The sequence below is a fragment of the Microtus ochrogaster genome, linkage group LG9, assembly GCF_000317375.1.
Source record: "Microtus ochrogaster isolate Prairie Vole_2 linkage group LG9, MicOch1.0, whole genome shotgun sequence".
Taxonomy (NCBI): domain Eukaryota; kingdom Metazoa; phylum Chordata; class Mammalia; order Rodentia; family Cricetidae; genus Microtus; species Microtus ochrogaster.
The window spans coordinates 501,399-515,420 of NC_022034.1; the positions used below are offsets into that span (position 1 = coordinate 501,399).

Below are 14,022 nucleotides of genomic sequence, written 5' to 3' on the forward strand. Positions count from 1 at the left end.
GCCTTAATATAAGATAATTTATTTTTATTTTTCTATCATTGATAAAAGAGGTATCAAAGATTTAGCATTATTGAGGTAGCTATGTGATCTTCAGTCTGACTCTTCCTTCTCTATGGCTTGTGGTCAAGTCAGGCCTTTTTATTCCCCACATTATAACATAAAGTTTTGAAAGAATACTGGATGATAATAGATGTGCCAATTATGCATTTTATGTGTAAAAATTGTGAAAAGCATACACACTATCTATACACTATTTATTCTGTAAATTTAGTCACAAAGCCACAACAATCAGGAAAAGTTTTTTGACAGAGCAATTTTTTGGTCACTGCTTCAGAGGACCAGACAATTTCTGCTTTTAGTATCCCTCAGTTCATCAAATCTAAAGTTTCAGAAAATTACTGAATGACACTCTTAATCAATGATCAGATCAATTTAACCAGAGTAGTGTTTTCTCACTTTGTAATGAATATAAATTACAGAATGCATATGCTAAATCTTTATGTAAACATAACCACGTGGAAAATAGTTCAAAAACACAATGAAAGAGGATGTTTACTGTAGTAAAATATGTTTACTAAGAATTTGGGAAAATATTATTATGTGAACATTCCTTTTGTTATATAATTAATTTTGAAACATTTCCCAGTGTTTAAAGAAATGCTATCTTAGGAATCAACTCTGTAACTTTTGTTAATAACCAGTTAAACCATTTCCTTTTGTGGGTTATATTTTAGATGACATACTTTGCATTTTTTAGATATTTTTCCTGATTCTAGAGCTTAAGCTTTAATACTTAAGTATATTGTCACTTTACTGTGCAATTACACATATGTGTGGTCTTGTGCATTTATTTATTCTATTCTGTATTACCATTTGTTAAACATTACTCCTTTAATATGAAATAGAAATGCAAAAATAAACATCACATTAATTCTTTGAATGGGTTCATTTTTATTTTTTTTCAGTTTGACAGCCCTGTTCACCAATTGCATACATATACGACATGTTCTGTGATTAATTCTATTATTCACTCTTACCCCGGAAACACCTGATGAAAATTTACTCCTTCTAAAGCATCACCCTTCTGTTCTTACGCCATCCTTTTAGCACTAAATTTAACTTGGCTGTTTGTCTGTACATGCACTGACGGTCATTGACTGAGCAGGGACAATTTACCAAGACTGCCACCACTTCAGAAAAAGACACAACCTCCTTCAAAACGAGGTGCATATTTGCAAATCTGGGATGAGATAAATGAAAATGAATGGTTATGTTGCTCGATGTTCAATTTTCCCATGCAAAGCTGTTCAATGGCTGAATAATTTTAGCAACCCCCCTAATCAGGGGTAAAAGAAGAAAGCACATATCTGCAGATACCATATAACTGTTTGGACTTCAGCAAATCTTGAAATAACTCAAGTACTTGCATTCACACCTAAATTTAGGGAATCCATTGTGGTAAACATGGAGAGGCCAAGGTGTAGATCTGTGAATTGTAGTTTAAAAAAAGGAAAAACATCAGCAGCAAGAACAACAACTGCAGAACTTCATAGTAAAGTAATCTAGGGTTATTATAATAAAGGAGAAAATAAATGAAAAAAATATTGTGTATGTTCACAGTGTTGTTATACCATAAAGTGTTCTCACACTAATTAGGAGAAAGGATGTGGGTCTCAGCTTTTCCTTTGGTATTGCGATGGAATTGTTCCATAGTGGAGCAGAATCGCTTAAATAAATAAACTCAAATAGCAAATGTAGTTGTTTCCAGATCTTTTCAGAGTGTCAGGAAGACTTGCTGATAATTCAGTCATCACTTACATACTTACCCAATAAACATTCATTATTCTATTCCTACTGGAAGTTATTTCTATATGCTTCAGAACCATAGAAGACTATCAGAAAATATAAGTATGAATATGTTAAAGGACCTATTAACTTTAAGGTATGAAAGTAAAATTTTGAATTCTACCTGCATACTTAAAACAAAAATATGAAATATTAAAGTTTTGCTTTTAAAAATAAATATTTTTTTTCTAAGATGGTTTACTGAGGATGGGTAAACTTGCTTAATGAACATCTAAATACACTAAAGTGAATAAAAATATATGTTTAAAAATTGCATTATAAAATGGAAGTGTTTTCCTTCTCAATATGAGGATGAAGTATTATAAAATGTGTTAGTTACCAGTAATTCAAGGAAATACAACAATCTGATGCTAACACACTGCCCTACTTTTGCAGTTTTAACTTTCTCAGTGCAGCAATCACCTCCTTGTTCCTAAGGCTGTAAATGAGTGGATTAAACATGGGAGTCACAATCGTGTAGAACAGAGACAGCAGTTTGTCAGTTTCTGGAGAATGCATGGATTTTGGTCTCAAGTAAGTAATGGTACCAGACCCATAAAACAGAACCACCACCAGCAAATGGGAAGAGCATGTGGAGAAAGCTTTTGCCCGCCCTTTGGCTGTAGGTAACCTTAGGATGGTGGCAATGATTTTGCTGTATGATGTAAGCACCAGTATGAAGGGGAGCGCAGCCACCACCATAACAACCACATAGACAGACAGCTCGTGCACTGAAGTGTCCCCACAGGCCATCTTGAGAATGGGGGGTATGTCGCAGAAGAAGTGGTCTATTTGGTTAGAATTGCAGAAATGCATAGAGAATATCCAACAGGTTTGGCCAATCTGGATTGGGATGCCACTGAGCCAGGAGCCTGCGGCCAGCTGAGTGCATTTTCTCGAGTTCATGACCAGAGGATACTGCAGAGGGTTGCAGATGGCCACATAGCGGTCATAGGACATCACAGCCAGGAGAAAGCATTCATCCGTTCCCAACATAAGGAAAAAGCACATCTGCACTGCACAAGCCAGCATGGAAATGTTTCTATTCTGTGTCCAAATGTTGAACAGAATCCTTGGGACAGTCACTGATACGTAACAGATTTCCAGAGCGGAAAAATTTGCCAGGAAAAAGTACATGGGTTTTTGCAATGTAGGGTCAAGTCTAGTTATTAATATTATGAGGCAATTACCAATGAGTATAATCATGTAAATGATGGAGAACACTGCAGACAGAATTACTTGGAGGTTGGGGAGTGAAGCGAATCCCAGCAGGACAAATTGGGTTACTGTGGAAATGTTGCTTTCTGCTTCAAACTTCATCTGTGGAAATGATTTAGTTAGTCTGAATCATTTGTCTTTTGCTTTGTTTCCGTCTCTACAATCCAAGAATACCTTTCATTTTTATTACTCCATTCTCTATAAGAATTTGTCACTGTAAACAAATGCCTATTCAAAGCCTCATATTTCGTCCTTCTCAAGAAATTATATTAAATTTATTGTAAGAAATTTTTTTAAATTTGTAGTATTCACTTAAACTGACTATAATTGGTAATTTGAAATATGTTCAATATTGGTTACTTGAGTTTATACTCATTACTCAAATATGCTTTCTGTGACCCTCAGCTTATATTTATTTGATTTTCAAATCACCAGTTTCAGTCTACGATAATTTAATGATTAAATATCTACAGAATAAGGTTGCTTGATTCTTAAAAACTGATAGTAAGAAATATAATACATCAAATATTATTTAAGCATTAATAACAAACAATAGAATACAACAAAATACTATTTAAACTTCAATGTACAATCTGCAAAACCATCACTTAAATTGTGCTCACATTTTTAGTGAGTAGTGATAGTGACTGAAGTGATGTACGTGTTGAAAATCTCAGTAATAACTCTAAGGGGAAGGTGCACATTCCAGACATACTTACTTTATAGGAAGATTGCCGTCTGCCACTTGTATATGTGACTGCCTTAAACCTCTCAGCTACTAACTAATTCCTACAAATGTTATTCATTTCCTTTAGTTCATTCTGTGATATGTTATTGTATGTAGATGTTCTTGGTAGGTTTACATATATTTTCATTTTCTTATATCCAGACCGGCATTGTAAGCATTTTTTAAAAAAGTCTGCATCTAATGTGTGTGGGAAACATTATTTGACAAAAATGGTTTAGTATCTTATATCCCCCAAGGTGTAAGATGTGGTTTCAGCTAGAATTCAAAACCTCTCCTACTCAATGAACTTTTTGAAATTTTTGTCTGTGAATGTTAAGTGGATAGGAGTGGAGGTCTGGAAGAATGATTTTATTTCCATTATCACTTGCAGAAATAGTATTCCTAAAGTCATTTTGGTAGGAACAATATTGTTACATATTATTTCATAAATGATATGGAGGATAAATGGAATAACTCACTGCAAGAGAGATCCACATAAGCAGCCATCTGCTAAGAATGGTAAGTGTAGGCAGTGACTTAGATGCATGCATCAAATACATAATTTAAATAGGAATTTATGGTGTTATTGCGCTTACCATATTCTGGACAAAACAATTACTTAAAATATCCATAGTCTTCCACTGTCCTAAAATCTATTTATTAAAGTTTGATTCAAAGCATTGTAGCAAACAGTGTACATTGGCTCAGAGAAGAGAAAATTTTATAACTTACAAGAACCTTGGAGAACGAGTGCTTGAGGGTTACAAGGTAAGGTACATTAGCAGGAACTAAGTTGTACTTAAAATTAAAAGTTGCTTTTGCTATGCTATAGCTGTGAATATAGTCAATTATATTTTACCATTTACTAAACTTAACCCTAAGGAAAAATTTGAATATGTTAAACATAATAATTAAACATGCTTCAGAAGGAGAGAACATTTTCCCAATTTTAATGTTATGGAGTAACATACATCAAACCTCAGCATGGTACCCAAAACTTTCATAATTGCAATGTACCAGCCAAAAATAAATGAAAAATAAATGAGACTAGGAGAAGCGACTGTCATTACACACACAGTATTATAACTGAGTTACTTAGATAATCATTTGATTGTGGATAGTAACACAACTATGATATGATTTCAAGTGTGACTTACTCAAAAAATGCCCATGTAGCCTAAGGTATCCTACAATATCTCAATTTAATGTCATTCATGTAGTCATTCCAATTCATTTTAAATTGAGTATAATGCAAGAAAAACATCAAACAAAAGGAAAGCCTTTTGTTAATAGGTGCAGGAATTTGATTAAAATCCTGTAATCTCTCTCTTGTATTATGTAAATATTGTTTTGACAAATACTGTCTTCAGAATAGATAAATGTAAAAATTTATGTATATGAATAACTCAGTTCCTATTAATACATGCTGGTGTTTATGTGATTATGATGAAAACCACAATTATGATATTGATCCTAGTTTTAGTACCTGTGCTCCCGATATAATAAAGTAATTTGTCTTTTGGCCTCATTTGATCTCTTAATAATTTTAACCAGAAGACTATGGGCATTTATGAATAAGGGTTGTGAAATTTTAAAAGAAAATAAATCTATATTTTAAAATATTCTATTACTATAGATCATTTACTGATAATAAGCAAACATGCATTTGTAAGCATAAATTGTAATATGTAAAAGTAATTAATGTTAAATTTTTGAAACAAAATATATAAACTACTTACTTTAATTGGATTCTATAAAATGAGAGAAATAATAAAAAAATTAAATCAGATAATTTTTTTTCAGAGTCTATCTACATTCTCCAACATATTCAGTGTCAGAATAAAGAGAGTTCTTTAAGTACTAATGGTTCTCTACCCTGGGGAACTCTACTTTCCTATTGTATTTTATAATTGAAATGAGCTAGTTTGTCTGACACTCACAGGTTTGATATGACATCCAAAACACTAAATGTATATGCTTTTTTCTTTTTCTTTTTCTTCTTCTCCTCCTCCCCATCATCCTCTTATTGGTTTTAAAATTTTTAATCTCTTGTGTTTTTAGGTGATTCTTTTGAAATCAATTTTAAAACTATTATAATAGTATATTGATTATATATAAACTAAACGATCTTTATAATGAGATAAAATACAACATTTTTACCAAGAACAATTATTATTTTTTTATTCAGAGCTGAGATTACTGCATTCTTTGTCATTTTGAGCATTTGAACAGTTATTTGATCATGATGATCCCATGCCAATCAAGAGTTATAGCAATTTTAATTTAATTGTGATTAAGCCTGTTCACTCAGGGCTTACCAATGTCTCAGTGGTTAAGATCATTGGCTTCTCTTGCAGAGGATCCAGGTTCAGTTCACACTACAAGGCTCTTTATCACCTGTAACTCCATTTCCAGGGAATTCCATGCTCTCTTCTTGCCACACAATACACACATGTGTGTAAAAGAAATTTTCCCACAGATGCTTTCCTATCTTCAAGCATAACAAAAATCCCTAGTTAGGTTACATATAAAGCATTAGGGATTATTTGTTTTCCTCCTTTATAGTTAAATTCAGAAAATATATAAAGCTATACATACAGACTAACCACAAACACCGCCCTCAGTTCATGAACCTTTCATCAGCATGGGAAGAAACTCTTACTCACATTAACCTGTCACTTCCCTTTTCTTTCTAATCTCCAGCACTGAACAAGCATGAGTCTGTTATTTCTCCTAATGTGTCTCTCTGAGATTATGTATTAAGTGGCTTTAAAGCATATTATTTACAAGTTCCTCAATATATCTATAACCTTTGTCTGTATTTTATGAGCTATGAACTAATGATACTATACAATTTTCTTCCATTTAAGTCTGTGTTCTTGGATACAATACTCCCTGTAAACTTTCCCCATGTTGTGTACTGGTACTTTGATTTTACTCATAATTGTGTAGCATTTCACAATACAAATGAAAATTAATTTATCTCAAGATAATGTGTAGTAAAAGGTACACAATGTCTTACAATTAGTATACTATCTGTGATTATGATATAAAGCAAACATGGCTTGTTGCAACATGGAAATGGTAACTAAAACCCACATCACAAATTTCATGCTTCTTTCAGCATTTCAAAATTCTTAAGTAGTATGTGAAAATATTAATATCTTGAAATTTTATTCTACAGTAAGTGGTTCTGCGTGAGAAAATTTCTTACATGTTATAGAATATATTTAATCACTATTTCTGCATAGGCAGAAGCTAGAGATGGAGTAAGCATGGTGGCTCCCTTCGTTAACATCCAGAAGGCAGAGACAGGAGGATCTCTGTGTAGTCTGGGCCATTCTGGTCTACACATTAAGTTCCACAACAGTCAGGGCTACATAGTAGAGAAACTCTGTCTCAGACAAAAGTATCTAGCAATTGTGTTTTTGGGTGACTCTGTTTTGACATGTTCAGAAAGAATAGATACTTTCATGCAGTTATACAAATTAGTATGACAATGATTATAGAACATTTCACACATGTTTATTGTCAAAAATCAGATTTAGTTAGAAAATGAACTGTAGTCATTTTCTACATAATTCAACATGCTTCACTAAGTTTATAAGCTTTAACTACTTCAGCATTAAAATATTGAAATATCCACATCAACTATGTTCTCAAGGATTTCTAAATCCATTTAACAAGCTATTGCATGGCCAAGTTTGAAAATAATTGACTTTGTGAAATTAATATTATCTCATCTCACTGGCATCACCATTGCCATTATTTCAGATAAGACTTAATAGAGTATAAATGCAATTCTTTCAAACACAGACAAACAACTACTTTTATTATGGAAAATATTATTACAAACAGAATGAAGTTTATATAGCAATGTATTCAAAATTTATAGTAACAGAGAATTTCAAGCAGAAAATGAATACTTGCAAAAGATCCTAGAAATCATCTAACTTAATTATTATTTAACAGAGTTTCTTCAGTTGAAGGGAGAGTTCTGAACTCTACAAGAAACTCTTAATTTTTATGGACATTTTCTGAGACACAGGAAGTGAGGACGGGGGAACTTTAGTTCATGCAAAAGCAGTTACTACATCTACCTAATTTCAGATGTACTAATTTTTGAGTCTCTTAATATTATTACTCCCTTTTAACCAATTTATGAAGATTATCACTAACACTTCTTTGTAAAACTAAAATATAAAGTGAGCAGTTCCAATGTTAATATAGTGAACTTTTACACACAAGTATTTTGGTAAGTTCTTTTTGTGGTAAAGAGAAAAAGTGTGTCAAGATACAGGGTACTCTGTGCAATAATTACTCTGAAGTGTTAACTACATATCCAATTATAGCATTATATTTGGACAAAAACATATGTTGTGAATTATTGGTAAGTAGGTAGCAAGGATGAGACTTAGAGATACAATAGGAAAAAAAGACAATGGCCAGGACAAAACACAATATTTAATAGAGCATTTACTATATCTGTTAAATTCAAAAAGATTTTATCTTGCAAATTTCTATAAAATAATTTTGTTGGGTTATGCAGTCTTATAAATTCTAAATAATAGAAATAAAAAACAGCACATTTACATATACACATTCACTCATATATGTGTGAGTGGACATATCTGCACACACATGTGCACACACACAGGCATTAGTATATTTTAAAAAGAAAGTATTGTAACATTTGGAGATCAATTTTCTGTGATTTGACATTAAAATCAATACTAAATTCATTAAATACATTTAAGTAAATATTAAATGAAATTTCATTTTTCATGTGACATAATTTTTAGAAAAACAAAATGACTCTACATGAGAAAGGTCAAAACTTAAAATAGTTATTTAATTGCATATTTTATTTTTCAGTTTGTTCAAGGCTTCTTTCACATCGTTGTTCCTCAGGCTGTAAATCAGAGGGTTCAGCATGGGAATCACAAGGATATAGAACAGTGAGCTCATTTTGTCTTGATCTAGGGAATAGGAAGAACTTGGCCTGAAATACATGAAGAGCACAGTTCCTTGGAAAATTGCAACTGCAGTCAGATGAGAGGCACAGGTCGAGAAAGCTTTAACTCTTCCCTCAGAAGAGCGGATCTTCAGGACTGATGAGATGATGTAACAATAAGAAACAAGAACTCCTGAGATGGTACTCAGTTCAATAAACCCAAAAATTGTGAATATTGCTAACTCATTGACCTGTGTGTCTGAGCAGGACAGTAGTAAGATTGGAGGGATATCACAAAAGAAATGATCTATTTCGTTAGACCCACAGAAGCATAAGTGGAATGTCAGTGTTGTGTGTATCAAAGAGTCTGCCACACCTACAAGATAAACCCCAGCCATGAGGAAGGAGCACAGGCTGCTGGACATATTCACTGTGTAGAGTAAAGGGTTGCTGATGGCTTGGTACCTGTCAAAGGCCATCACTGCCAGCAGTATGCATTCTGAATCTACAAATGTACAGGCAATGAAGAATTGCAGAGCACAGCCAAAAAAAGGAATTGACTTGTCATTGCCAAATATGTCCGTCAGCATCTTGGGCCCAACTGCTGTGGAATAGCAGAGGTCACAGAAAGAGAGGTTACTGAGGAAGAAGTACATAGGAGTTTGAAGTTGGGTATCCACTTTAATTAAGAAAATCAATCCAAGATTTCCCACAAGGTTAATGAGGTAAACCAGTAGAAATATTGTGAACAGAGCCACTTTTACCTCATAGTTATTAGTAATTCCCATTAATATGAACTCAGTAAAGGCAGAGCAATTTTCCCTCTCCATTCTTCTTTGCATTTCTGAATTGTTTAGAAAATGTTCAAGAGGATGCAAAATGTATATTTTGCTTTCTGAATATGAACCATGCACCTGTAAGACAGAATGTAATTGGCTTCAGATGTTACTACTTTACTACAAGAGAGTCATCAGTCAGTTTAAAGACACTCTTTGGTTAAATGATTTAAGAACTAACATCTCAGCTAGTCTGTTTGGAAAATTTGATCTCATTTTCTTGAGATTCATGAAACGCGCTGCTTTCTACAAGTTCCCTAATTATTGTGAGTCACGTTTTGACATGTTTGGCTGACAGAAGTATTTTAAATTCAAAGTGACATCAGGGAATTCTGGCATTACAGATAGTGCATCATACCTTCTTCTGTGTTTTGGAGTACTCACGTGACAAAAAAAAAAGAATCTTATTATTTTCCTTAAAAAAATCATGATGGTTGTGAAGAGTTTTCTGCCAGTTATAGAATATAGACTAGGTTACTGAATAATCCTAATAGGCTTTTTATGTTACTATAACTGATTCAGGTTTCCTTATTGCTTGTTCTCATCAGCCAAGGGTCTCCTATGCACAGGTGAGTATTCTGACTAAAGTCATATGCCATAAAAACAGAACAACAACAACAACGAACTTTTATTTTGCATTTGCCTTAAGCTTGATTTTAAAATAGATCATTATATGTAATATTGGAAATTGACAAAGATTCAGTGTGTTTACTACTTCATGCCCCGCAGCTTTCTACCTCATACACACCAGTAACTGAAGGGTTTCACCAATCCCTGCTTTATCTGATAGTAGTGCATATGAGGCAGAAAGAGAAGGAAGACCTAGCTTAATGGGCTCTCTTCATCTGCCCATGGAGAGTCTCTGGTAGCTCCTAGGTATTTAACTATTTAGCCCAGGGCGTTTCTATTACTGAAACAGTAAGAGAGTTCTCCACCAGTATTTTCCAAAATCTAGCACTTCCTACCATGCATAACATTGGAAACTATTGTGATTTGTCACTCCATGGGATTAGACAGAGAATGTCTATGACTGTATATGTCTGGGCACAGGAAAGATATAGATTGATAGAACTCTAACAAATATTCCATTCAGAATATAAATATCATTTAATAAATTGCCAAACCTCTGGAAATTGGACAATATACATAAAAATATTTCTGGCACATAAATTTCTGGATCTTTCTGTCTCCCAGTCTCCCTTTCTGTGTCTGTCCCTACCTCTTTTTCTCCTTTCTGTCTCTGATTTTCTCTCATTCTCTTTCTTCCTCCTATCTGTGTATGGACTGTTTATTCTTTATTTTGCAGTGTGATGTATCTCTTTGTCCTTCATAGTATATGAAAGTTGGAATGTGGGTGAAGAGCATTTGAGGGATTTTCTAGATCTAACAAGTCATGGCATGGTCTCAAATGGGCTCCATTTGAATATGCTGTTTGTTGTTTGCACACACTTTTTACATCAATATTCGTTAAGTTCATGCATGTGTGTGCACAGTTATAAATAATGTCCTTGCCATGCGACCAGACTAAAATAAAATTTTATTCTGTTACTGCTATATTAAGTTCAGTCACATTCTTCTACTTCTCTGCAAATAAATATTGTTAGTCATTACATGGAAAAATTCATAAACTGAATAACTAAGAAAGTAAAATAAATGACTAAATTACAAATTCTTTTTTATTGAAGGTGATATTTAGGATACATATTGTATAGTTTAGATCTGAAAATTTAGAACTTACCTTAGTTGAACAGGTTTCTGTCAGATGGGCATGAAGCAGGTAGCATTTTATATTACCCATTGACATTTGGGATTTCAGATTCTGAAAATATTTCCCTCAGGCTTTGGTGTGATTAATTATAATTCTGGGTCTGTATTTTATGTTGTAAGTCCAGTGCTAATTCTTTATTATGGTAACCAAATAAATATAAATCAGTAGGAAAACTATTAACCATTTAAAAATATAAAATATAGCCTAAGGTTTACTTCTTCATTCAAAGTAGAAATTTAACAAAACTTAAACAGCTTCCAGTCTTTACCTCCCCATTTCTTTTATGTAGTACTATATACTACATTTCCATCATTTCATAAATATGTCAGTTTTGACATAATTGTTTTATTTCTTAATAAAATGAGGTAGTATAGTATTCACCCATTTAAAACAAAAACTCATTTGATATCAGTGTACTGATTGGCTGTGTAGGCACCAACACTATTTAATTATAGAAACTCCTTAAAGCTTCAGTAATAAATTCATGTTCATTAGCAGTCATTCTGCCTTCTGAGCTGTCTGCAGTCTCTGCAACACACATTTCTGTTGATAAGTAGCTGCCTATATAGGGCAAAACATAAAATTATAACTAAGCAAAATGTAGCCTCTTGCAAAACACTTTGTGTATTTACACTCAGCTTATCATGTCAGCGGTGTTTACATGCAACAGCGTATGTTTCCTTTAATGGCTAAATTCTTCACACATGTGCATGTACACACAAACAAATCTATTTTATGGTGGTCATTCAATTTATTGGGGCTTTCTTGTTGCTCTTTGATTATTTAAATAATTCATCATCATGAATGTCAATGTTAAGAACACATTCTATACTTGAAATTGCATGCTCATTTGTGTGTGTGTGTGTGTGTGTGTGTGTGTCTGTGTGTGTACTTATGTGTGTAGGTATGTGTGTGTGCAACTGTTTGTCATTGTCTATGTGTGTTTGTCCGTTGACTCTCCTTTGAAACCAGAGGATGGTGTTTGATATCTTCCTGGCACTCTCTTTCTATGGATGAAATGTCTCTAATTTAATCTAAAACTTAAGATTGGTGGCTAGTCTGGCTGCAGTGAGCTCTCAGGACTACCTGCACCTGCCTTACAGTGTTGGCATTACAGGACCTTACAATTTTTTAAATGATGTTGTAGGTTCACACTCAGTTCTTCATGCTTGCAGAACAAGCAATTACAAACACTGAATACCTCACTGGCTACAGCAATATCATGTTCTTATCCCCATTGAAGATGCCCACAACATTAATTTCATGATATTACACATTCTACACACTTAGTACATTCCTTCTTCAACTTTCTGTTTTTTTTTTCACCTAGAAACCTTAAGTCTGTTTTAGTCACTGTTGTATTGATGACTGTGAGAAAGTTATGATTAACCCATGGGAAAAAGCATTTTTGCCCAGTTGAAAGAGCACATTTTTCCCATTAAGGTTTGGGCTGGGGTGTATGCCAGCAAGAGGCACTCCTCATTAGACCTTAGAAGCTGCTTAGTTGAATAAGATAAAACACCTGTTTGAGCTTCCTCCCAAGGACAGTGCATGGAGGTGGTTAGATATCTGTACTGCTCTTTTTTCCTACCATTTGTCTGCAGTATATATGCTGGCTGAGAAATAAACTTAGGACTGTTTAGTATTGACCTTCAGTTCTCCTGGTTTATTCTATGATTCTGTCTTCAGCCTCATGCCTTCTCCCAGGTACCCTTTGATGATTCCTGCCAGAGCAGGCTATGATATTTAATGATCTATACACACATGTGGATTTCAAAATTATAAGCTAGAATCTGAGTGAGAACATGTAGTATTCATATTTATGAGACCAAGATATCTCCTATTACATACTAATCTTCAGATCAATTTTTTTTCCCGGAATTTTAGAATTCTGCTTTTTATAAAATTCCATGCTGTATATATACACTCTTTTTAGTGTCTATTCTTTAATAAGGGGGAAGGATGCTGATTTCATTTTTCAATGTTTGTGAATAAACAGCAGTATTTACTATGAATATGCAGTGTAAGTATTTCTGTGTAGGCTGTAGTCCTTTGGGTGTATGCCCAAGAATGGCATGATGAGTCAGATCCTACTTCTGGTTTTAGCTTCTTAAGAAACTTCCACATTTTCTATGTTGGCTGTATCCATTTATGATTCTACAAACAATTAATAATTTTTCCCAATTCCACACATCCTCACAGGCATTTATTATTTTCTTTCAGGAAATAGTCATTATTTTGTATCAGCTGAAACTCACTGTAGATTTAATTTGCATCTCTGAGAGGTTGAATTGCTAAGGATATTGCTTATCTAAATAGTGATTTTTTATTTTTACAATTATCCTTTTCTTTCTCTTTCTTTCTTTCTTTCTTTCTTTCTTTCTTTCTTTCTTTCTTTCTTTCTCTCATGCGTGTGTGTTTTGTGTGTATTCACGTGTATGGGCCATACATATGCCAGAATACCAGTTTGGAGGTCAGAGGACATTTACAGGTCTTGGTTCTCTTTTTTTGTACTGAATTCTTAAGCTTACTGGGCCTTAATTTGAGAGGTATTTTCTAGCCCTTGTACACTTTATAGGCAAGCTGCACTTCCTGAGAAAGGAAGGGAGGAAAAAGGAGGAGAGGAGAGGAAAGGAAAGGGGAAAAGAGGGGAGGAGAGGAGATGAGGAAGAAG

At 33.7% G+C, this 14,022-nt stretch overlaps 2 protein-coding genes across 3 annotated transcripts; both read right to left on the bottom strand.

Moving 5' to 3' along the window:
* Window positions 1-2,229: 2,229 nt before the first annotated feature.
* On the bottom strand, window positions 2,230-3,574 carry LOC101987070 (olfactory receptor 10AG1-like). Of its 2 annotated transcripts, XM_013352306.1 has the most exons (2): window positions 3,548-3,574; window positions 2,230-3,165 (listed from the first exon to the last, which is right to left on the bottom strand). In XM_013352306.1, the coding sequence occupies exon 2, from the start codon at window positions 3,163-3,165 to the stop codon at window positions 2,230-2,232; it is 936 nt and encodes a 311-aa protein (XP_013207760.1). In that variant the 5' UTR covers window positions 3,548-3,574. The 2 variants fall into 2 exon arrangements, with proteins under 2 accessions (XP_013207760.1, XP_005363328.1); XM_005363271.2 differs by lacking the exon at window positions 3,548-3,574 and having other exon boundaries at window positions 2,230-3,177.
* Window positions 3,575-8,641: 5,067 nt separating this feature from the next.
* On the bottom strand, window positions 8,642-9,586 carry LOC101987354 (olfactory receptor 5W2-like). The gene has a single exon (XM_005363272.1). The coding sequence runs from the start codon at window positions 9,584-9,586 to the stop codon at window positions 8,642-8,644; it is 945 nt and encodes a 314-aa protein (XP_005363329.1).
* Between the last annotated feature and the right edge of the window lie 4,436 nt (window positions 9,587-14,022).